Genomic DNA, 24,243 nt, shown 5'->3' with positions numbered 1-24,243 from the left:
TCCCTGTAGCATGCTCTTTTTAGGTCTTTAGGGAATAGACCGAGAAGGGGAATAGCTGGGTCAAATGGTGGTTCCATTCCCAGCTTTCCAAGGAATCTCCATACTGTTGAAGCTTGTTTTTCAAAAATATTTTTTAAAAGCAAACTTTAAAACATATACCAAAATATTATTAATGCCTACTGAATTCATATGCCAGCAATGACCAATACTTGGTCTTCTTATTTCATCTACATTCCTGTCTCCTTTCTACTTCTCTAAAATCCAAATTATTTAACCCACAAATATTTTACATGCATCTGTAAAAGGACTCAAAATAACAAACATAAGGTGGGGAGGGGGGAGGGTGGAGGATGGGAAAGGCAGCGGAGCACAACAGACACTAGTATGGCAATATGTAAATCAATGGATATGTAACTGATGTGATTCTGCAATCTGTGTATGGGGTGAAGGTGGGATTTCATAACCCACTTGAATCAAAGTGTGGAATATGATATGTCAAGAAATTTGTAATGTTTTGAACAACCAACAATAAAAAATTAAAAAAAAATAACAAATAAAGAGAGCAGTAGGCACAACTGAGGATGGGGGTAAACTCTTGTAGCAGAAACCTCCAAATCTGCACAGTGAATGGAAAGATCTTGGCATCCGAGCAGCCTGGGTTATACCTATACATAGGAGATTGTGGTGTGTTCTGAAGAAGTTCAAAGTCTCCCTGGAGTAAATTCTACATATACTAAATTAGGAGTCCTTTAAAGGAGCTGACTCAGCAAAACCAAGCTACAAGGAACACAAACCCCTCCACTCATCATACAGCTTTTAAGCAGCTTTTATTCATTGTTTTACTCCAAAGTATAAATCAGCAGCAGAAAGTGACCATAAATTGAAGAAATATGTCAAAATGAAAGCCAAAAAATCCAAATATCCATAAAATAAGGAAATGGCACAAAATAACCTGCAGGATAATATGTGCAGGAAACTGAAGAGGCAAAAGACCCAGAATAGCCAACTAAACAGTGAGCAAAGCAAAAAGGACTGGCAGACACTACCTGGCTTCAAGACTTGCTCTAAAGCTACAGTAGTTGAGACAGTGTGGTATTGATGAAGGAGTAGACAAACAGATCAGCAGAACAGAATAGAGAGCTCAGAAATAGACCCAAACAAACAGACCCAGTCAACTGACCTTGACAAAAAGCAAAAGCAATACAATGGAACAAAGATGACCTTTTAACACATTGTTGGAACACCTAGAAATCTACATCCCAAAAACAAATTTAGAAACAGAGCTTACAACTTTCACAAAGAATTAACTCAAAATGGATCACTGACCTTCATTTAAAATTCAAAATTATTAAAGTATGAGGAGTTAACAAAGGAGAACACTATGATGATTTGGTATGGTGGTAACTTTTTAGATATAACATCCAAGGCACAATCCTTAAGAGAAATAATCAGCAACCTGGATTTCATTCAGACTAAAAGCTTTCACTTTACATATACACTATATACATTACCTAGAAGATGAGAAGATAAGCCACAGACTGGGAGAAAATATCAACCAAAAATATACCTGTATATGTCCATTATACCTAAACAAGGCAGTTTTGAAAAAAAAAAAAAAACTATTATCCAAAACGTACAAAAGACTTTAAAAACAACAATAACAAAACTCACAATCCAATTATCTAAACACCAAAGAAGATACACAGGAGGCAAATAAGCTTCTGAAAAGATGTTCACAATCATGTAATTAAGGAATTTCAAATTAAAGCAACATTGAGATCATACCACACATGTATTAGATGGCCAAAAGAAACTCTGTCACTGAAAAATGTCTTCAGTCAATGCAAAATGGTATAGCCATCCTGGAAGAGTGTTTGGAGGCTTTTTATGAAATTAAACACACTCCAGCAATAGTACTCCTTCACAAAAGAGTTTAAAACTTATGTACACCCAAAAATCTGCACAAGGATATTGATTTGTACATACTTGCCAAACACTTGCCAAACACAGGAGCAACTGAGATGCTCTTTAGTAGGTGAATGCATAAGTAAACTGTGGTACAACATCCGACAATGGAATATTATTCAGTACTAAAAAGAAATCAGCTATCAAGCCATGAAATGACATGGCGGAAGTTTAAGGGCATAATACTAATTAAAGAAATGTTTAGATTTAGACATGGGGTGTTCCTCAAAAGCTCATGTGTGAGATAATGCAAGAAAGTTTAGAGGTGATTGATTGGGTTATGAGTGTCTTAACCTAGTCAGTGACTTAATCCTCTGACAGGTATTAACTGGGAGGTAACTATAGGCAGGTAGGGTGTGGCTAGAGGAGGTGGGCCATTGTGAACATGACTTTGGGGTATATGTTTTGTTCATAGTGAAGGGAATCTCTCTCACTGACTCTTGGTTCCATGATCTGAGCTGTCTTCCTCTACCACACCCTTATGCTATAATATTCTGTCTTACCTTGGGCCCAGAGCAATGGAGTTGACCACCAACGGACTGACTGACACCTCTGAAATAACGTGAACCCCCAAATAAACTTTTCCTCTAAAATTGTGCTTGTCAGGTATTTTGGTCACAGCAGTGAAAGAAGCTGACTAAAACAAGAAGCCAGTCTCAAGAGACTACACACTGAATGATTCCAACTACATGACATTTTGGGAAAGGAAGAACTATGGAGATAGTGAAGATCTGGGGTTGCTAGGGGTTTGTGGGGAGGGTGGGATGAATAGGAGGAACACAGAGGATTTCTAGGGCAGTAAAACTATTCCACATGATATTATAATGATAGGTACATGTCATTATATATTTGTCTAAACCCACAGAATGTACACAAGGAGTGAAACTCAAACATAAACTTCGTGTGACAATGAGGTTCGTGTGACAACAATGGGTGGATGTAGGTTAATCAACTGTAACAAATGCATCACTCTGGTGGGAATATTGTGAGAGGCTGAACATGTGTGGGAAAAAGGGCATGTGGGATATCTCTGGATCTTCCTCTCAGTTTTTCTGTAAATCTAAAATGGTTGTAAAAAAAGAAGCCTATTTAAAAAAAAAATAACTAATATCACACACAAAAAAAGTTTTTTAAGAAAAGAATATAACCATAGCGTATTGCTTGTTTCTTTCAATGAATAACATTTACACAGTTATAAATGCTGAACTGTTGCCTTAACTGAAAATTATGATAAAGCTATATTGGGAAAAGGAGACAATCAGGTGTATGGGGACATGAAAGATCAATTCTCAAATGCCATCAAAGGAATTTCATAGATAATATCTAAATTGAGACACAAAAGAAGTATACATATGCCACTTAGAAAAATGGAGATAAATAGCATCAGCCAAAGGTCTCAGAAGTGATTGCCACTAGAAGAAAGAAAGATGAGTTCCAGGAGGCTACTATTTTTAAACATACTTTTAAGTGTATGCATGCATTATTTTCATAAAAAATGTTAATTTTAAAAAGAATTTCAGGGCTGGGGATGTAGTTCTGTGGTAAAGCACTTGCCTAGCATGCAAAACGACCTAGGCTCAATCCCCAGCATGGCAAAAACAAACAAACAAACAAATAAATCACTCCATAGTGTCCCAAAATAGAGGATTCAAATATTTCTGAAATAATCAATGAAATAAGATACAACATATTCATTAAATAACATTTTGAAGAATATCTGCATCCAAAAGAAAGAATGTCCACAATATATTGACATCATAAAAATAAAAGGAGTGAAAAGAGTATAGATATCATGTGATTCCATTTTTTTAAACACAAATACGCCCAGTTTGTATATACTGTGGATATAAAAATCAATGTTCAATTCCCTCAAAAAACTTCCAATCAAGTAGAAGGTACATATAAAAGCTGACAGTTTTAATATGATGAGTTTGTTAATCAGATGCAGGGATTTATGAACTTGAGTGTGCTTCAGAATCAGTTGGAGGACTTCTTTAAACAAAGATTCAGGGGCTGTACCCCAGAGTTTCTGATTTGGCAGTTTTGAGGGGGAGCCTAATAATTTTCATCTTTAACACATTCCTGGGGCTGTAGCTGCTGCTGGGCTAGGACTCCACTTTACACATGGAGATGGTTACCTGCAGGGGTCTCAGGTACATCTTGCCCAGCATGGAGGTCAGGCAAGGCTTCCTGGTGGAGATGCTCCCAAATTATGTCTTCAGGGTTTCTCAGTAGTCTCTGAATAGTTCTCAAAAATTTGGAAAGCTACTGACAGATCTTAAAGGAAATCCCTGATTTGCCAATAAGAAGATTGCCCATACTTACTCTGAATGCCACATTTTCTTGCTCTGGACTAGAATTGTCTACTGGCCACTGGGTATTTCCAACAAATCAGTGTCAGTGTTCTGCCCTTTTATAAAAGGAAGGAAATAGACTCATAAAAATGTCATTTTTAAGAATAGAAATTTGACAAACAGAATCTTCCAAGCTAGAAATGACTGGGAGTGTTCAGAATAAGTTTGTATCATTGAAGAGAGGAAGGGAGTCCTGACTCAGTCCAATAAAGAGAGAACACACACACTTGCCAGATGGTTACAAGACAGCCAGGGCAGCTCCCTGCTAACTATGTGATGCTGTCCCTCTGTTCCTTTCTCCAGAGGAGAGGCAAATGTGGAAAATGGAGAAGGAACATTAGTAGCTCCATCCAGAGTCTACACACTGGGCCATGCACTAGACAGTTCCTGCAACATTCAAACCATCCCTAGGTGCATAGTATATTAAGGAAATATCAGAAAAATGAATCTCTGCTCATGTGTTAGCCAGCTAGTTTGTTTCTCACTCTAACGTTTTAAAGTTTTCCCTAAGGACAAAAATTTCAGGTCTGAAATTAGTATTGAGTTGTCAAGTAAGTGAATAAATACTTGTTGCCATGGTCAGGTTGGGCAAGTTGTGTCTAAAGGACACAAGAGATGTTCTTTCCTACAGCATCAGCAAGTTGGAAAACAATCTTCTGATAGCCCTTATTCTAACTCTAAAGGTCTATAACCAGGTCTACTTTTAGAGAGTAGAAATGTGAATGTGAAAGACCGATTGTCATGCTAGTAGTTATCAGTGACTCCTTAGGAGAGGAAAAATCCCTGATGGTGGACACAGTAAAGACCAATAGTTGGCCAAGTCTCTCATAAATTAAACAATGACCCTCCTTCTCTAGAAAGGTGCCAACTTTTGTTGCTTCTGATGGAACGACAATTAGGTCAGTTCCAGTCACCTGAAACACTGGTCCCAGCTATTCTAATGAAAATTTCTATTGAAAAATAGTTGGAGATGGTCTTTTCTGCATATGTACACTTATTAAGATGCCAAATTGCATTAAATGCCATTAAAGAGTCTCTCAAGAGTTAAACAATAATTAAGTGAACTAAAACTCTCTTGCCATCTCTCTTGGGTGGGAACTTGACCTCTTTGTCATGCAAAAGGCAAAACTAGGAGGCTACTTTCTAACATAATATTTTGATTTTCAAATAATTTTGTTTCAAAATTCATAAAATAATTTTACAGAGCATCAGACTGAGTGCTTTAAAATGTGAAAAGTTCAAGAGAGCCGAATTACATTCTCCCTCACACTTTAGCCAAAGATAATGTAAATGGAAAGCAAAATCCTTTTTGGTGCTGGAATTCTTGGTGAGAGTGAGCAGAGAATTTGCCTAGGATTTATAGGGGACCATAGATCCCCTGTGCCTATCAGCACTTCTGACCAGCCTGCCTTGTTCCCTGCATGCTCAGTCAGGAGACAGACCCCTCCCAACTCCAGGCTCAGTGAACTCACAGGCTCCTCACTCTTTAAGCCAAATTGGATGCCACTGCCTTTACCTATCCCAGGAGCTTCTGAATTAGCAATGACAGGTCTGCTTTGGCTTTGGTTTGGCCAAGTCACTTGGATCTTACAATTAAAACTTATATTAGTTAATATGCTGGAATAAGACCAAGACTGGTACTCTCAAGACATCAGCCATGAGACTTCAAGGACAAGAAATCTTGAGTAATCATAATTGTAATACTATAGATGTCAGAGATCACAGAAGGAAGTTAAAGAAAGCCAGTAGTTTAAAGAGGGAAAAGCAAAACTCTTAAACACAGTAGGAGACCATTTTGATCTTTGTTATCTGTCTTAGGTATGAAGAAATGAGAGCTGAATTCAGCAGGAGTCTGATAGAGGAGGAATAGCTAAGCTGTTTCAACTAAAATTTTGAATTTTAAATTCCATTAAAGAAATACATATTCTGATTGTCAGTCACTTTGAGTTGGTCAAACTCAAAAAAGGAGTCCTGAAAGGGTCAATGTGAAGGTGCACCACTAAGTCAGGCATCTTGCTCAGTGGAAAGAAAGGCTGTGTGCAAATCAGGGTTTCTCATCAAATACCAGATCTATTGTTGGGAACACTTGGAAAAAAAGTATGGTGTGCTCTTGGTCAAGAAAGCAGTACATAATATTTCTTTCCCATGTCCAAACCATGACTCATTAAACTCTGAAATGGGTTAGTTATATCACAGCATATTGTCACTTGGGCATATTTGGAGTAAACCTAATAGACTCCAACTCCAAACTGTCATGCTTATGAATGCAAACAGCGATGTAGAGGTTCTCAAAGTACCACATCAGAAAATCACTTAATTTTGGTTATAGTATATACAGTAATACTTGAGAGGTGTCCCTTTACCTGTGTGCTTTGGTTATGGGAATGTGGAAGTTAGTGTGTAACCCCTATGAATACATCAACTGATAGAGGAGAAAATTGGGGTAAGAGGAATAAATCAAACTAAAATGGAATATTTCTGTAGATAAATTCCGTGAGGAAAATTTAGAGTTGGCAAATCATTAAATTTTAAGGGGAGACATACATAAAATCATTTCAAGGAAGAGGAAAGAACAAGTTATTTTACCTAAGCTAGAACACACAATACCTTTGTTTTTGGTTTTTTTGGATATAGGGGATTGAACCCAGGGGAGCTTAACCACTGAGCCACATCCCAAGCCTGTTTTATACACACACACACACACACACACACACACATAATCTAGAGACAGGGTCTTACTAAGTTGCATAAGGCCTTACTAAATTGCTGAGGGTGGCTTTGAACTTGCAGTCCTTCTGCCTCAGCCTCCTGAGATGCTGGGATTACAGGTGCGCACTACCACACCAGGCCAATACCTCTTGAGTTCTTAGCAGTTACACCACTTGCCCCATGCAAATGCACTTACCATGGGGGAATGGAAGAACATAAATAAACTCTCAAAGACCCTGATAATTGATGATCAAGATAGTTTCAAAGTGTTGTTTACAAAACTTAAAATGCTTTGAAGATTGAGATTGACATCAGGAGAAGCTTACTCTTTCAAAGTGGGTTCTCTGAGTGCTTGATAAGGGAAAAAACTGTATTTGATGCTAGTGTTTTGGGGGCTCTCAGTATAGAACAGTTAAGTATGTGGGTGCTATAATCAGAATGGGTTTGAATCCTGCCTTGACCATCCTTCCTCCTAGCTTAGGCTAGCTTAGGTAAGGAGCACAGTCTTTCTGTGGCTCACTTGCCTTGCTAAAGAATAAATATAATAGTTGCACCTGCTTCTCAGGGTACTTGAGATGATCCAATGAGATAAAACATATAATCATGATCCAGTATTTGGCATGGTTTCAATAAATGATATTTATGATAATTTCAATAATAATTATAGGTCCACATATCTGTCAGTAGTTGTTGAGCAAACCCACCCTCTTTTACATTTTCTTAAAGTCTTAGGCTTGTTGGTTCTCATTCTACTTGCAGATCCTGAAAGAAGTCCATCTCTTATCCTGTTTTCTCTGCCTAGTTCCTGCCATACAGGACTCGCATGATAAAAATGTGTTTTAAATTTCCATTTATTTTAAATAGTGAGTCATAAAATTAATCAATTATAGTTTACAAGGCTATTATGCTCCTGGGTGGTTTGAAGGTAAAAGTCTAAAATAGAATTTGCTAAAAAACAATAAGATTCTATCAGATAAAATTCTATTTTCTAGAAAAGGGAAAGGATAAACCTGTAGTGAGTATTTTGGCCATGTAGTAGCTTCTGCTTCAAAAACCTTGTTCATGTTTGTCATTATGACTGCATGTCCCCATCCTGGCCCACTCACTTCTGCCATCATCCTTACTGAGCTCTATGATTTGACTTGTCACAAAATTACATTATTTTATTGGCCATCACTTTGAAAAAATGTAAACATCGGGGTGGCAAATTCTTTGTTTCTTTTTTTATTTTTTGAACCAGAGATTGAACCTAGGGGTGTGTAACCATTGAGCCACACCCCTAGCCTTTGTTGTTGTTGTTGTTATTATTTTGAGACAAGGTCTTGCTAAATTGCTGAGGGACTTGCTAAGTTGCTGAGGCTGGCTTTGAACTTGAAATCCTCCTGTCTCAGCCTCCTGAGCTGCTGGGATTATAGGCATGTGTCCCTCTACCTGGCCCAGGGTCACAAATTCTTGATCCAAGGTACAATGTGCTCTCTGATGCCTACCTTCATTTCCAGGACATCTCTCCATTCTTTTCCACTAAAGCATTTCCACCAACCAGCTCTTCCAGCACATTCCATATACCATGCTTTTGTGTTTTATTCAGGCTGTTAACCTCTGCAGAGAAAGTCCTTTCCCATTTTTCTCCTAAAGAGTCCACAGTATACTTCATAAAACCTATCAGGGTTATGTTCTGTTGAGTACATATTAAGTGTCAGGAACTAGTCTAGGCACTTAAAACACTTAAACTAATTTAATTTCCACTACAATTCTATAGGGTGGTATTATTATCATCTCTATTTGCAGAAGAAAAAAGTGAGGCACACAGAGGTTAAGAAATGTGCCACAGTCACACTGAGGGTAAGTGGCAGCTGCTTGTGTCTGTCAGAATTCGTTCTGTTCTCTCCTCAGGTAGACAATCTTGTTTATATTGCCATTTCGGTGCTTGTTACAGTCTGATGTGTTAGGGGTTCTTTCTCTCATTACCTTCGAATCCTCAGTGCCCAGCACTGAACCTCATAATTGGCTAGTGTTTTAACTGAATGAATTCATATAAGAAAAACACAGCTACATTCTCTACAGATTTTCCTAACATCGGGTATGCTCCTGCATCTTCATTTGGTTGCAAAAACTGGGTTCCGAGGCAACTGAATAGGAATGAGAGTGGGCAGACGAAAGCACATAAAAGGTTTTAGATATGGCACACTTTTGTAAAAGTGCATCCTTCAACCCACAGCAAAAATCAAATGCCCCACACACTTCTAAATCCTGAAAAGTTACTGAAGCATACAAGAAGAGACTGAAAACATAATGCACAGCTTTTCAAAGTCCCAAACTTTTATAAACAAACTTACTTTCTTCATTTCTATACATTATATTTTATTTTAAGCCATGAATATTAGACAGGATTAATATCCTCTCAAAACAGCTTAATTCAGTTTTGATAGTAACTCTTGCAAAGACTGTTTACTGGACCATTCCTCCAGGACTCTCTGCTCCACTTGGCTGTCAAAGGGAAACCAATGATATATGACAGCTGATGCCCTCTCCTGAAGATCACTCACTTCCACCAATGGTTTAGGTAAAGAGTCCCCATGTTACTATGGAAAATTATCAGATATCTTCAAAGACAACATCTCAGTATCCACTTTGGTCTTTAAGAAAAGTATGCAGCAATGAAAAGTTGAGTATTTCAATGATTAAAAATCATGGGGCATTTAACTCATCATAATATCACTTTTCTGATTTCCAAGTTGATATTTATTGAATATGGTGCTACAGATCCAAGAAGAATAACACAGCCACTTGCTCTCAAGAAGCCTCTTATTCTAGTTAGTGATGAGGATCCTTGCTCAAATGATTATTCTGTTGTATGATATGTTGATATCATATATGTGATAGCCCATTCTGCCTAGACACAGCCATGGAAGGGAGGGTCCATGGCGGTGGAGCCACTTTTCGGCATCAAGGAAACACTGGAGTTGACTAGGTGGAGAGCAAAGGAGGAGGTGAGGTGGGAATGGGAATGATAAGTAGAAAAGAAATATTCATGTGCAGAAAAGGAATATTGTTACATTGGAGCACAGGATGATTCATGACTTAAAAGGAAAAGAAAGAGTGTGGAAGAGAAAGAAAAAAATGTCCTTTACATAAGAAAGGTAGAGCCTATAGCAGGAGGAGAAATGCATAGGACTATAGGAGTGAAATGCAAGTAAATTATTTATTAGAAAGATAAGAATGTTGTTTGATAGCATTTCATTTAATGGTGTCAGAATGAATTAAGAAAGTCTAAGCTTTCTAAATGGACCACAAGTTATAAGCATTTGAAAAATTAACATCAATTCTGAAGCCAACATGATGTAGATTTGGGACAAATTTTTCTTCTATTTCTTTTTTTTCTATTCCAGTTCCAAAGTCCTTGATCCACTTTGAGTTGAGTTTTGTGGATGATGAGAGATAGGGTTTTAATCTCATTTTGCTACATATGGATTTTTAGTTTTCCCAGCACTGTTTGTTGAAGAGGCTATCTTTTCTCCACGGTATATTTTTTGGCACCTTTGTCTAGTATCAGACAGCCATATTTGTGTGGGGTTGTCTCTGTGTTTTCTATTCCATACCATTGGTCTATGTGTCTGTTTTGGTGACTTTTGTTACTATAGCTCTGTAGTATAATTTAAGGTCTGGCTTTGTGATGTCTCTTGCTTCACTTTTCTTGCTAAGGATTGCTTTGACTATTCTGAGTCTCTTATTTTTCCAAATGAATTTCATGACTTCCTTAACAAGACTTCTAAAGTGCAAGAAGTAAAATCAAGAATCAATAAAGGAGATGAAGTAAAACTAAAAAGCTTCTTCACAGTAAATGAAATAATCAGGAACATGAAGACAGAACATACAGAATGGGAGAAAATCTTTACCACATGCACCTCAGAGAGAGCATTAATCTCCAGAATATATAAAGAACTCAAAAAACTCAACATCAAAAAAAAAAAAAAACAACAAATAACCCAATCAATAAATAGACTAACAAACAGGACAGACACTTCACAGAAGAAATATAATCAATCAACAAACATAGGAAGAAATGTTCATTATCTTTAGCAATTAGAGAAATGCAAATCAAAACTACTCTGAGATTTCGTCTCACTCTAGTCAGAATGGCAATTATCAAGAATACAAGCAATAAGTGTTGGCCAGGATGTGGGGAAAATGGTACACTCATACATTGCTGGTAGGACTGCAAATTGGTGCAACCAATATGAAAAGTAGTTTTCCTCAGAAAACGTGGAATGGAACCACCATTTAACCCAGTTATCCCACTCCTTGGTTTATACACAAAGGACTTAAAATCAGCAGACTACTGTGGTGCAGCCACATCAATGTTTGTAGCACCTCAATTCAAAATAGTTAAACTGTGTAACCAAAGTAGATACCCTTCAACAGATGAATGGATGAAGAAAATGTACTATATATATATACAACAAAATATTAGTCATAAAGAAGAATGAAATTATGATTCTTTCCGGTAAATGGATAGAAATGGAGAATATCATACTAATTGAAATAAGCCAATCCCCCCAATAAAAGATGAACAGTTTCTTTGATATGCATGTTAATTCACAATAAGGGGGGATGGTTAGGGAAGAATAGAAGTACTTCAGATTAGACAAAGAGGAATGAAGGGAAGGGAGAAGGAATGGGAAAAGGAAAGATAGTAGAATGAATCAGACATTACTATCTTATGTGCATATATTATTACATGACTAATGTAATTCTACATGGTGTACTACCAGAAGAATGAGAATTTCATATAAGTATATGTCAAAATATATTCCACTATCATGTATAACTACTAAGAACAAATTAAAAAAATCAAGATTTTATTCAAAAAATTTAGAGGAATGATTATCTTAGATGAAAATAAGTTTGAATTAAGCCTCTGCACACCTAATGTTTTAGGTCTTCTCATTTTGACCTTAATTTTTAAAATAAATAATTAATTATCTATTATTTACTAAATAAACACTTAGAATTGATTTTAAGAAATGAGAAAATACAAAAATAAGAGTTCCCAATGAAACAAAATAATATTATTTTCATGAGGAAATTATATGTATTTTTCTGTAATAAGTGATTTGGCAAATCAAAAAAAAAAAAAAAAAAAGGCTTCACTGGACACTAAGTGTAAACCAAAGAATATTGTATTTATCAGAGAAAATAATTCATTTTGGAAATCACAAAAACATTTGATCATTTGAAACAATGAGACCATCTAAAAATCTTACTGAACAAAATTGCTGAGAGGCAAGGACTTGAAATCTGACAGAGATGCTCAAATTGAGGGTGTAGAGTTTCCCCAAAAGGGTTATCAACACCATCTTGAGAGTCTTAAGGAAGCTGGACTGAAGAAACCACCTTCCATGTACATAGTCTTCTTATCCAGTGGGTGGGACTTGTACTTTTTCATTCGGACTTGATTTATGAAATGTATCTCCTTAAGTGAAGACTTCAGGAATAATAATGAAATGAGTATCAGAAAGAAAATTTCCCTCATTTTTGAAGCACTGTGCACTCGTTAGTTATGTATACCCAGAGTTGCGTGGGATTTTAGATTTTAAAAGGAGTTTTTAAAACCTGTGTTGAGCTGAGTGTGGTGGCACATACCTGGAATCTCAGAGACTGAGGAGGAGGCTGAGGCAGGAAGATCCCAAATTCAAAGCCAGCCTCAGCCACTTAGTGAGGTCCTAAGCAACTATGTCTGGGGGATGTGGCTTAGTGGTTAAGCAACCCTGGGCTCAATCTCTGGTACCAAAGAATAAAGATTAAAAAGTAAATAAAACCTATGCTGACAAAAGTACGAGTGTTCATCAAAGCTCACCTGGGCTAAAGGTCTGGTCAGAGCCAGAGTTGGCTTTCTAATAGGCCACTAGGATTTTGGAGATTGCTATAAAATTCCTAGTATATGTAAAGACTCAGTTTCCAAGAAAGGTGCTGACATAATCAAGAGCTCCTTCAGTTTTTAAAATGGGGACAACTTTTAAATAAGAGCAGACTTCTTTAAGGTTGGAGGTGAACCTCAGTAGTAGAACTCATGAGGTCCTGGGTTCAGTCCTCAGAACTATAAAAATAAAAGTAAAAAAAGAAGAGAAAAAGAAAAGGAATCTCTGATTGTGCTATTTATCATATCTTAGAAAAAGAAAAGTACTTAGCATAGCTTCTTTATTCAATTATTTACTTAGTATCCAGGACAATGTCATTGTGTGTCAATTCCCTCATCTGTGAGGAAAGAAGGAATTTGTTTCCCTTGTGAAGTTACAGTCAGAATTAAATGAACTAATGTAAGAAAATAATTAGAACTGTGTTTCATACAAATTCCAGGATTCATTAAACGCTTCTAAAAAATACCTAATACTTATCTAACCATCATAGTTTGGGTTAAGAACTTATTTCCAATATTTTACACATTAAATTATGACTGGTGGACCACAAATGAGTAAGACATAAAAATACTGACTTTGACTTCTTAAGAGTTATATAGCTTTCATCAAATTAAAAAAAAAACTGGGATTCAGAATACCTCAGTAATAATATGATTAATTTATTTCAAAAGAAAGCAATGTCCCTTTAAGCTTAAATTCGCAACCCAATGGCTTAATGGCCAGCAGTTTCCTAGATGTGATATTCTGATGGACCTTCAGATCCTTCAAGAATTGCTGTCATCTTCAATCAGCTGTCCTTTAATCTACTTAGGACTGGGTCTCATGTGATTATTAGCAGTTGCAGCTTGAGTTTAGAAGATTGCTTATTGACAGAGAAAAGTTATATTTTGCATTAAAATGTTTAATGCAAAAGAGAGTAAGTTACAAATTCATTCAAAGGGGTTTTTAAAATGAAAAAAGTAATTTTGGATTTTATCCGATATTGAAGATTTTTATAAAAGGGCAAGACATAATGTAATAACAAGGCTACTATTGATCTATATTCTCTGTGTCATAGAAATTTAACTACCAATGAAAATAAGTTACCAATATAACCATGAACACATCAAAACTATTATTATTTTGAAGTTACATTGCAATATTGACTGAATCATCTGGAAACTACTTTCTCAGGAAGGAGAAAAATATTAATTTGGGAGGAATTAAAGTTAAGTCTTGTTAGCTTTGACTGAATAACATTATTCAGGAAGAGTATCACCAGGGCCTCAGGATAATGTACTTCCCATTTTTAGATTTATTCAATTATTTACCCAGCATCCAGGACAGTTATTATCTATGATCTATCATTCAGACTTTGAAATGTTAAAGGCTCTAAAACTTCCTTTAGCCTTTGCTGTAGCAAATGGATAAGAGTGTTCCTTATTTCTGAAAATAGAGACAGAGAAAAAAAATAGAAAATAGGTTTTTCTCACCATTTATCATATGCATATATTCACTTCATAAATTTTCCTTTTATGTGTATATTGGGTTTATCACTTTTCCCCCCTCTCATATAAGGTAATAATAATTATAATATGTACTTTACATTATGTCATTATCATTCTCAAATTTTTTAGGTTCATAGTTTTACTTGATATTTTCAATTACCTCTTTGATATATAAGTATATATTTAAAATTTGCCTAATCTACATACTTGTAAAATGTTGAATAAATAATTAACTCAACTGCAAAAATAAGAAAACTGAGATATTGAGAAACAAAGCGATTAGAGGTACTAAATGTGAATTACCAAAATAAAAAATGGCAATAAAAAGGCATCTTCCAGTGATAGCTCATGATATATACATATATAAACTAATTTTAGTGAGTTCAATTCAAAGACAATATTGTTCATACAATGATAACAAAGCTTAATATACAGCCTTTTAACTCTATCCTCTCCTTCTCCCTTCTATAAATAGCTACATTTTCCACAATACTGTTTTATAATTCTGCTTCACTTTTATTCACTAATGTGTTTGCATTCCTCAGTGAAAGAAGTTCTTTTCAAGGAAATTTTCATGTTACTCATTGTTTTAGAATTTTTAGCACATAGTAGATGTTCAATAAATGTTTGTGGCATAAATAAATGAAATGTTGATTTGTGAGAATATGTGAGTTGATTCATGAGGACAGAAGCTTACTTTTACTTAATACTCCAACCACCCAAAGGTTTTAGAACAGAATGGTTGATTTTCATGAAATACCAAGCCACAGTCATAGTGGAGTGTGAGTACAAGGAGTGGCAACCAATTTGTAAGCATGTTAAGGTGTGCCTGGTCAAGATTTATTACATCTGTCTCTGATTCCTGCCTCCTTGGAAAGGAGCTAACCAATGTTAATGATTCCACCAGTTGGAAGGAAAATTGGAAACCTAAATTTTATTCAGGGCCCTTTAGTTACTGGGTGACGGGCCATAGTTTACTATTTGAGGTTATCTGTGAGGAGTGAAATCGCAACACTCATCATGCAACTAAATGAGCATGCAGTAGTCAATAAGAGTAGTCAATAAGAATGCTAAAATAAATAAATGAATGAATGAATAGGGAAAATAAAAATAAACTCTGTGATCCCAGTGTGACACTATCTAATGCATAAGCATCACTATGTCTCACCCCTATCTGCTATCATCTGCAGCTTTTATAAATAATTGTCATATTGGATTAAGGGTCCTGGATTCCATAAAGCAGTTTGTACTAATTTCCCTGTGTTTCTTCCAGTTAGGAACAACTGGCAGCTGGAGTTGAGCCTTGGGGAATCAACAGAAGTGACCCATGACTTGCAGTTGTGAAGGTCCTGCTAACCATCAGATCACTTTCACAGTTCTCAAGGACTATTGGTTATGTTTGGTGGTGAAGGCAGATAAGGAAAAGGAGGTTTGAGGGAAAACTAGAAGCCAGACCTAAAGCCAGGTGCTCATTAAGATTGTTTTCCTAGGGCTGGGGTGTAGCTTAGTGGTAGAGCACTTGCCTAGTATGCACAAGATCCAGGTTCAATCCCCAGTACCACCAATAATTTTCTTTTTTAAAAAAATTTCTCCTGGACAAAATATAAATAATCAGGTAGTGTGTTCTAGCTACCTATATTTGCATCAGACAATTTCAGAAAACATAGAATGCTGTAAAAAAGTACGCAGAAATCATGCTTGACTCCCCCTACCCATGGTTATTCTTTTGGACTTTGAACGTAATTATATACCCATATTACAAAATACAATGGATGAAAACCTGGAGAAAGAATGGGGATAAAATCCCCTTCTCTCTCTTACAATTAGAACACAAGCAAACAAAAAAAACAAAACAACAATGAAAAAAAAAAAACACAAAAAAACACAAGAAACCAACCAAACAAAAAAGAATTTAAAGAGAAATGAAGTAAAAACATGAACAAAATCTATTAAGAAAGACAAGCATCATCAGGAACCTAAAAGATATTCATGACAGAGAAAGCTTTCAAAGGAAGGAAGAAAAAACTGATTAAATCTGTCCATCTCCAAAAATGATAGCATGAAGCAGCCCAAGTTGCGAGTCAAGAGCTCTAAGAGATCTTTCCATCTTTTAAGATCCTCTTCAATTTCTTTCTTTGTTGTTCTATAGTTTTCATTGTGAATCAATCTAATCTTCTGTTAGATTGATTCCCAAGTTTTTTTTTTTTTTGAGGCTACTTTGAATGGGGTAGTTTTCCTAATTTTTCTTTCAGAGGGTTTATCACTGATGTATAGAAATGCATTTAACTTATGAATATTGATTTTGTATCCTGCTACTTTGCTGAGTTCATTTATAAATTCTAGAAGTTTTCTGATGGAGCATTTGGGATCCTCTAAGTATAGAATCATGTCATCGGCAAGTAATGATAGTTTGAGAATTAATATCATCAAAATGCTCATACTACCAAAAGCATTATACAGATTTAATTCAATTTCAATTAAAATCCCAACAACATTCTTCATAGAAATAGAAAAAGCAATCATGAAATTCATTTGGAAAAATAAGAGACACAGAATAGTCAAGGCAATTCTTATCAAGAAGAGTGAAGCAGGAGGCATCACAAAACCAGACCTTAAACTATACTACAGATTTATAGTAAAAAAAAAACAAAAAAACAGCCAAACAAACAAAAAAAAATGGCATGGTATTGGTACCAAAACAGACATGTAGACCAATGGTACAGAATAGAAGACACAGAGACAAAGTAACATAAATACAGTTATTTCATACTAGACAAAGGTGTCCAAAACATACATTGGAAAAGGGGACCCTTCAACAAATGGTGCTGGGGAAACTGAAAATCCATATGCAGCAGAATGAAATGAAACCACTATCTCTCACCTGGCACAAGAATCAACTCAAAGCTGATCAAAGACCTAGGAATTAGGCCAGAAACCATGCACCTAATAGAAGAAAAAGTAGACCCAAATTTTCATCATGTTGGATTAGGTCCTGACTTCCTTAACTAGACTCCTAAAGCACAAGAAATAAAATAAAGAATTAATAAATAATGAATTCAAACTGAAAAGCTTCTTCTCAGTAAAGGAAACAATCAATATGTGAAGAGAGAACCTACAGACTGGGAGACCATTTTTACCACACAAACATCTGATAGAGAAATAATTTCCAGAATATATAAATAACTCAACAAACTTAACACCAAAAAATTAATAACCGAATCAAATAAATGGGCTAAGGAACTGAACAGACACAGAACAGAAGAAGATACACCATAGATCAACAAATACATAAAAAAATGTTCAACTTCTCTAGTAATTAGAGAAATGCAAATCAAAACTACTCTAAGATTTCATTTCTCTCCAGTCAGTACGGCAATTATCAAGAATACAAGCAATAATAAGTGTTAGTAAGGATGTGGGGGGGAAAGTACATTCATATATTGCTGGTGGCACTGCAATTGGTGCAACCACACTTAAAAGGAGTATGGAGATTCCTTAAAATACTTAGAATGAAACCACTATTTGAACCAGCTATCCCACTCCTTGGTCTTCACCCAAAGGACTTAAAAATCAACAGACTACAGTGATGCAGCCATGTCAATGTTTATAGCAGCACAATTCACAATAGCTAAACTGTGAAACCAACCTAGATGCCCTTCAATAGATGAATTGGATAAAGAAACTGTGGTATATATACACAGTGGAATATTACTCGGCATTTAAAGAGAATAAAATCATGGCGTTTTCAGGTAAATGGATGGAGTTGGAGAATATCATGCTAAGTGAAGTAGGCTAATCCCCAGAAACCAAAGGCCAAAAGTTCTCTCTGATAAGTGGATGTTGATCCATAATGGTGGGGGCATGAGAAGAATGAAGGAACTTTGGGAAAAGGGGAAGGAGGGGAGGGGAGGGGGAATGGGGGCAGGAAAGATGTTGGAATGATATGAAAATCAGTACCCTAGGTACATGTATGACTGCACACACAGTACGACTCTATATTGCATACAACCAGAGAAGTGACAAGTTGTGCTCCATTTGTGTACAATGAATCAAAATGCATTCTGCTGTCATATAAACCTAATTAGAACAAATAAATAAATAAATTTAAAAAAACGAGTTCTGAGAAAGAACAAAGAGAGATACAGATGGTCAGAGTGAGCAGATATTACAAAGAAAGAGGAGAGAAAAGACAAAACATGAGAGGTAGAAGCAGGAGGGATGGCAAGAGGTCTTTGCCAAAAGAGGAAAAGCAGCATGAGAAGAAAGATGCCCCACAGCTCACTCTCTAGGATGAGCTGCAGAAGCTTATGGACTGCCAGATTCTGTTTTGAAAAAAATTTCAATAAACAACAAAAACATATTTGATGGCATGAAGGAAGGAAAAGACTTTATTATATTCACTATCCACCAGTGGGAAAAAAAAGATAAATCATTCAGCATTAAAGAAAAATAAATAAATAAAGGCTACTTAGCTACCTAGGTCAACTGGAATTTTTCAGTGTATTAATAAAACATTTCTAAATAAGGGAGTTGAAAACTGGTGTCCCAACAAAACTCTGCAGAGGAATGTTTATTCACAATTGATAAAATTTGGAAGCAGCCAAATACCATTCAGCGGTGAGTAGATAAATAAGCTGTGGTATTGACAATGGAATATTATCCAATACTTCAACGAAATGTGTTTCAAGCCATGAAAAAAAAATGGAGGAATGTTAACTACCTATTGCTATGTGAAAGATGGCAGCCTGAAAAGTTCATATACTGAATGATTCCAAATAGGTGACAACGTGAAAAAGGCAAAAACTATAAAACATAAAAAGATCAGAAGGTGCTCAGGATTGGGAGAGAGCAAAGGATGAATAGACAAAGCCCAAAGGAGTTTTAGGGTAGTGAAAATACTCTGGGCTTGAGTACTAGAGAGGTGGATACCATTTTAACCATTTGTCCAAACCCAGAATATATAACACCAGGAGTGAAGCTTGAGATAAACTGTCAGCTTGGTGAGATCATGGTGTGCTGATGCAGGCTGATGTAATAAATGTACCATTCTGGTGGAGTGGTAGACAGTGGGGGAGGGTGAGCATGTGTGGGGCCAGGGGCATGTGGGGCTTCTCTATGCCTTCTGCTTAATTTTGCATGAGCTGGTCTAAAAAATAAAGTCTTAAAAAAAAGCAGACCCTCCAATAAATAAATAACACATTTTCAAAGGGCGGGGGATCAGCCTCTTTTCCTATCCCTCTATTCTGTTTTATTTGTAACTCCTCATAGATGAGAGCACAGCATGGAAGAAATTTCTTGGAAAAAACAATTTTGTAGAAAATTTTGCCTGTTGTATTTGTGGAGGAAGGGAGAAAAAGGAAGAATTTGTAATGGTTTACCTCTATGAAATAACAAACTACAAAAAACAAAAATCAAGTGGATTTTCCTTGAATTTTATATTTTAACCAAAATGCAGTTTTCATTTTAGTTGCATCTATACAAGTTATGATTTTTTTTAATCATTCAGTTTTAATTCTGGAGCTCTTTTCCCATTTTTGAGTAAAGGAAATAAATCCTTGAGGTTGCAGGATGTGACCTGCCCAAGTTTAGCTAGTTGAAATAAGCATTCTTAGTGTTCCCTTGTATTTATTTCTGGGGTTCACTAAGTAGCATTAGCTACAAAGGATCCAGCACCTGCTTCTAGCAGAAACCAAGCAAGTTAAGCACCTTTCCAGCATGGGGGATTGAGACTGCTTTCCTCAGCAGGTGAGAGGTTGCCAGACCTGTGATGCTGACCCCTTCTTGTCCATCCTTGCCCATAAACTCTCAGCTAAAATGATACTTCCCCAAGGAGAAGGTATTTGAGTTCAGGGCAGAGGGGATTGTGCTTGATTCTGCCAAGAGGTTTTACAAGACTCCTGTAAGGACAAGGCTCAGAAAAAATTACTTTTCAGTATAAAATCAGCTTCAGGCAGATTCCACTAGCTGCAAAAAGGCTTTTGAGTATTGCTTCCAAGTGCTCGCAAAATTGACATTCTCATCAACAAATATTTGTTGAGGAACTAATATACACCAGGTATTCTGAAAGTGAGCTTTGGGGGTTTCCAATATTGTCAGTCTTGTTGGTCAGCCAGAAACATACATAAAAGATAGACAGTCAAACCAGTCTGTACAAGGTACAAGATACAAGTTCTTAAGTCACGCATAGGAAGGAGAGATAAATGGGTTGTTAGAGATAGCTGCATGGAAGAATTGATTCTTGAGCTGTGCCTTAAAAGATTTATATGACAAGAATATAGAAGGAAGGGTAGTTCAGTTTGGAAAATGCAACCAGCCAAGATCCAGGCTCAGAATGTGTCCTGGGGAATCATGAGCAGGCATAATTGCTCTGGCTACAGACTATCTGCAGAGACTGGATGGTCATAAACTTAGAGAAATGGTTGAGTAAAATTTTCATAAGGACAAGAATGCCAGATGAAAGATTATAGGCAATGAGAAGCCATCAAAGTGTTGTGGGTAGATGAATGACAGGCAAAGAGATTTAGGAAGATTATTCTGGTAGGTGTACAAAATGTGGAATGAAAGTCAAAAGATGAGAAATGAGAAAAGGTGGAGAATAATATGACAAACTAGGTGTGATATAAGAGTCTTAAAATATAAATAAAGCCTATAATCAAGGGAAATTATGAAGGAAGTAGTTGTGGACCTGGTAACTCAGTCAGAGTTTGACTTGGAAAGATGATCCAAACCTAGAAAGATCATGTTTCACATAGAAAATGCCCAATAGCCAACCTAGTTGAAGACACCATGTTTAGGAGTGTTTCGGAAAGGGAGATAATATTAGCCCTTTGGCACCATGGGAGTGTCCTCTTGCGTAAGGAATGTTTTATTTGGTATGAACATTTAAAGGGAACAAAAGAAAAATAGAGACCAGTCTCATGGCTTCTTAGATGGATAGAGGCCACCAACTGTGTTTGCAAACTTCTACTTGGATTTTCTAGAACAATTTAATGATACAAGACTGCTGTTAGTAGCCATAGGTCATTCCATTCTCCAGAAGGAGCACCACAGTCCACCAATCTGAAAGTGAGACTTGAGCTGTTGGAAACCTTGGTGACTTGGCCAATGTCTTTCAGAGTTCCAATCTTCAAAGCCCATTTTGAAGAACACAAATGCCAGTTGCAGACTGAGGGACTCTATGCTGTTTTCATTATTACATAGCTGAAGATTTTTCATAAAGGAGAGAAAAATAAAACTCCAAGTGATTAAATATAGAACAAAATGTTATTTAGAGTAAAATGTGACAATAGCTAGGAATTATACTTTGGATACGATAATACAGATATAATATTATAAAATGGATACACTAATTCATAATAATAATGTTTACTAATGCTTATCACATGCCAGGCAATGGCTATGAAATTTATAAATATTGAGTATAATTTTTAAAAAATGCTGATGGAAGATAGTATTACTTTCATCCTCATTTTAAACATATGAAAACTGAAAGTTTACCCTTGGTCTAGATCATACAGGATGTGGTGAATAGTGGTGCACCAGAATCTATAGCAAGAACCAATACTGCTCCTTCTAAAATTAGCCTTAATTTAGGTAGATCTTCTCTAATCTCAGAATTTGGTATAACAAATCCATTGCTAAAAACAGAACAAAGACGATTTAAGTACACATCCAGATCATTTTAACTATATCAATGACACAATTGGAGAAACCTTTGCATAAATTATCAATGGTAAGAACTCATATTTTCAGTTCATTTGTTAAAAAGGCAGTAAGTTACAGTGTTTCAAGGGACCTTTTGTTACATTGCAAAATTCATATTGAAGATAGACCTCAGCTTCACTTAATGTCTCCACATAAACTATTTCGAGAAAAATATAGCCAGTTTATAAGAAGTGCAGAAATGTTGTTAAGCTTAATTAGATGTAATTGTCACACTTTCATTAGCTATTAACATTATGTAAAGATAAACTAATGCGTAATGAGTTCTTTCATTGTCACATAATTGTAATTTTAATGATTACATTATGACCAATATAATACAGTGCATATTTTCAATTTTCCCATTAATGGGCAATTATTTATAAGGTTTTCTATTACAATCTGTCCATAGAGACCAAGTTATTAATGCCTCCATTTTCCTATAATGATGACCACAGTGTTGAAATCAATATGATAGCCACGGGGAGAATTTCAAAGTAACATGGAAAGAACAACAAAACTACAACCATGAAGCAGTTCATTCAGCACATGGCCTGAGGAAATTTCAAGATGAGGAAAATAAGATATTAATATTCTTATGAGAAATTCTCGTTTACAAGGTTTCCCCAAGTATATTTTCCCTTATTTTTTTTTTTTGTGGCCTTAAGTCCCCAACCCTTTCCTCAGACTGTTTTCATGGTATAAAATATTCAATAGCCTAGCCTTTGAAAAATGTCTTCAGCAGTTTTCACCATGCAGAGAATTAAATTAAAATCCCACAAAGGCCATTTCTGGGAAATTTTTTGAATTGTTCAATTTCAGGCTTGTATGTCAAGAAGTGAAATGCTGATGAACTATATGATTTGCCCCAAAGATGATGAAGAGTGGTGAAAATTTATTAGAACAAAGGCAGAGGGTGATATGACGACAGTCATTCTGGCACCAAGGGGCTAGGAATAGCTTCTGCAAATTAATAGCAAGCAATAACCAAAACACAATAAATAGAGTTTTTGTGTTTAAATAGAAGGCTTCTTCCTTATTCTTTGGTTAAAGACTGAGACTATTAGGTGGATCTGGAGAGATGTTAGGAGTATGTGAAGAAGTTCAGGAATGTGGCCTAATAAGTGCCTGACCTTTGCTAGTTGCACTACTTCATCCTGTAGCCCTGTGAACTCATGCCTCTCTCCCTCAACTATACGAGGGAAAGACTATCTGTGAATCCCTGGAACCTTGCACTCTACAAAGTTTGCAGAAGAAATGAATGAATTACCAAGATTAATGAACTAGTCATATTATCTAATTTGATGACAACCAGATTTTCAACAGGTCATTTTCCCTACTTGAGAAAAGCTGTTGACCAAAGTGCTCAATAAATATGCATTCATGTCATTTGGTGATATGATTAAAAAATTTTTAATTTTTCCATCCCAGTGGAGGAGAATCAAGAATCTTTGCACACAACAGATCACTGGTTTTCAAACTCTGGTATGTATAAAACATACCTGCAGAACTGATAACTGACAGAGTCTCAGGTCCTCTTCCCAGAAATTCTGAATCTGCAGGGCCAAGAGGCTATGCAAGACCCTCCAGAACATTCTGAAACAGGTAGTCCACAGAACACCTTGAGAAACAATTCAGGTGGTGCTCAGTTCAATAGCTGAGAGACACGCAGACAAATAAACACAGCTTCTGCCTAGGATTCAGAAGTCCCTGTCAGTGAAGCCTCACAACAAGGGATCTTGAGAAAGTCACTAAATTTGCCTGGTCTTAGATTTTCTCACCCATAAAATGAGTGTGTTGGGCTCATTTCCCAGGTTCTTTACCAAGATGTCTGTACAACTAAGGGCCCAAGAAGTTGGCAACAGAGATTCTTAAGCTATGTCTGAGATCTCAAAAAGTCAAGCAGGACAAATGTTGTCACTTATTTACCCAATAAAAAAACCCTTATATTCTTTATATTCTCCATTTCCACCCATTTACCAGAAAATGCCATAATTTCATTCCTTTTAATGACTGAAGAGAACTCCATTGTATACAATATATACCAAAATTTCTCAATCAATTCATCTGTTGATGGGCATCTGGGTTGATCATGCTAAATGAAATCAG

The 24,243-nt window shown here is 36.1% G+C and overlaps 1 protein-coding gene across 2 annotated transcripts in view; it reads right to left on the bottom strand.

The window, feature by feature from the left end:
• The window catches only part of St6galnac3 (ST6 N-acetylgalactosaminide alpha-2,6-sialyltransferase 3), a 517,617-nt gene that overhangs the window by 167,508 nt on the left and 325,866 nt on the right, over positions 1–24,243 (bottom strand). The window contains exon 4 of one of the 2 annotated variants that reach the window (XM_048814092.1): positions 18,588–21,633. The exons of the other annotated variant lie outside the window; for it this stretch is intronic. Coding sequence (XP_048670049.1) covers positions 21,609–21,633 — 25 coding nt within the window. The 3' untranslated portion in view covers positions 18,588–21,608. Of the gene's footprint in view, positions 1–18,587; positions 21,634–24,243 lie in introns of those variants that run through there. 2 annotated transcript variants of the gene reach the window in all.

The sequence above is a fragment of the Marmota marmota genome, unplaced genomic scaffold (genome assembly GCF_001458135.2).
Source record: "Marmota marmota marmota unplaced genomic scaffold, marMar, whole genome shotgun sequence".
NCBI lineage: Eukaryota > Metazoa > Chordata > Mammalia > Rodentia > Sciuridae > Marmota > Marmota marmota.
Note: the sequence above shows the minus strand (reverse complement) of the source record. Positions and strands in the feature narration are given on the sequence as shown.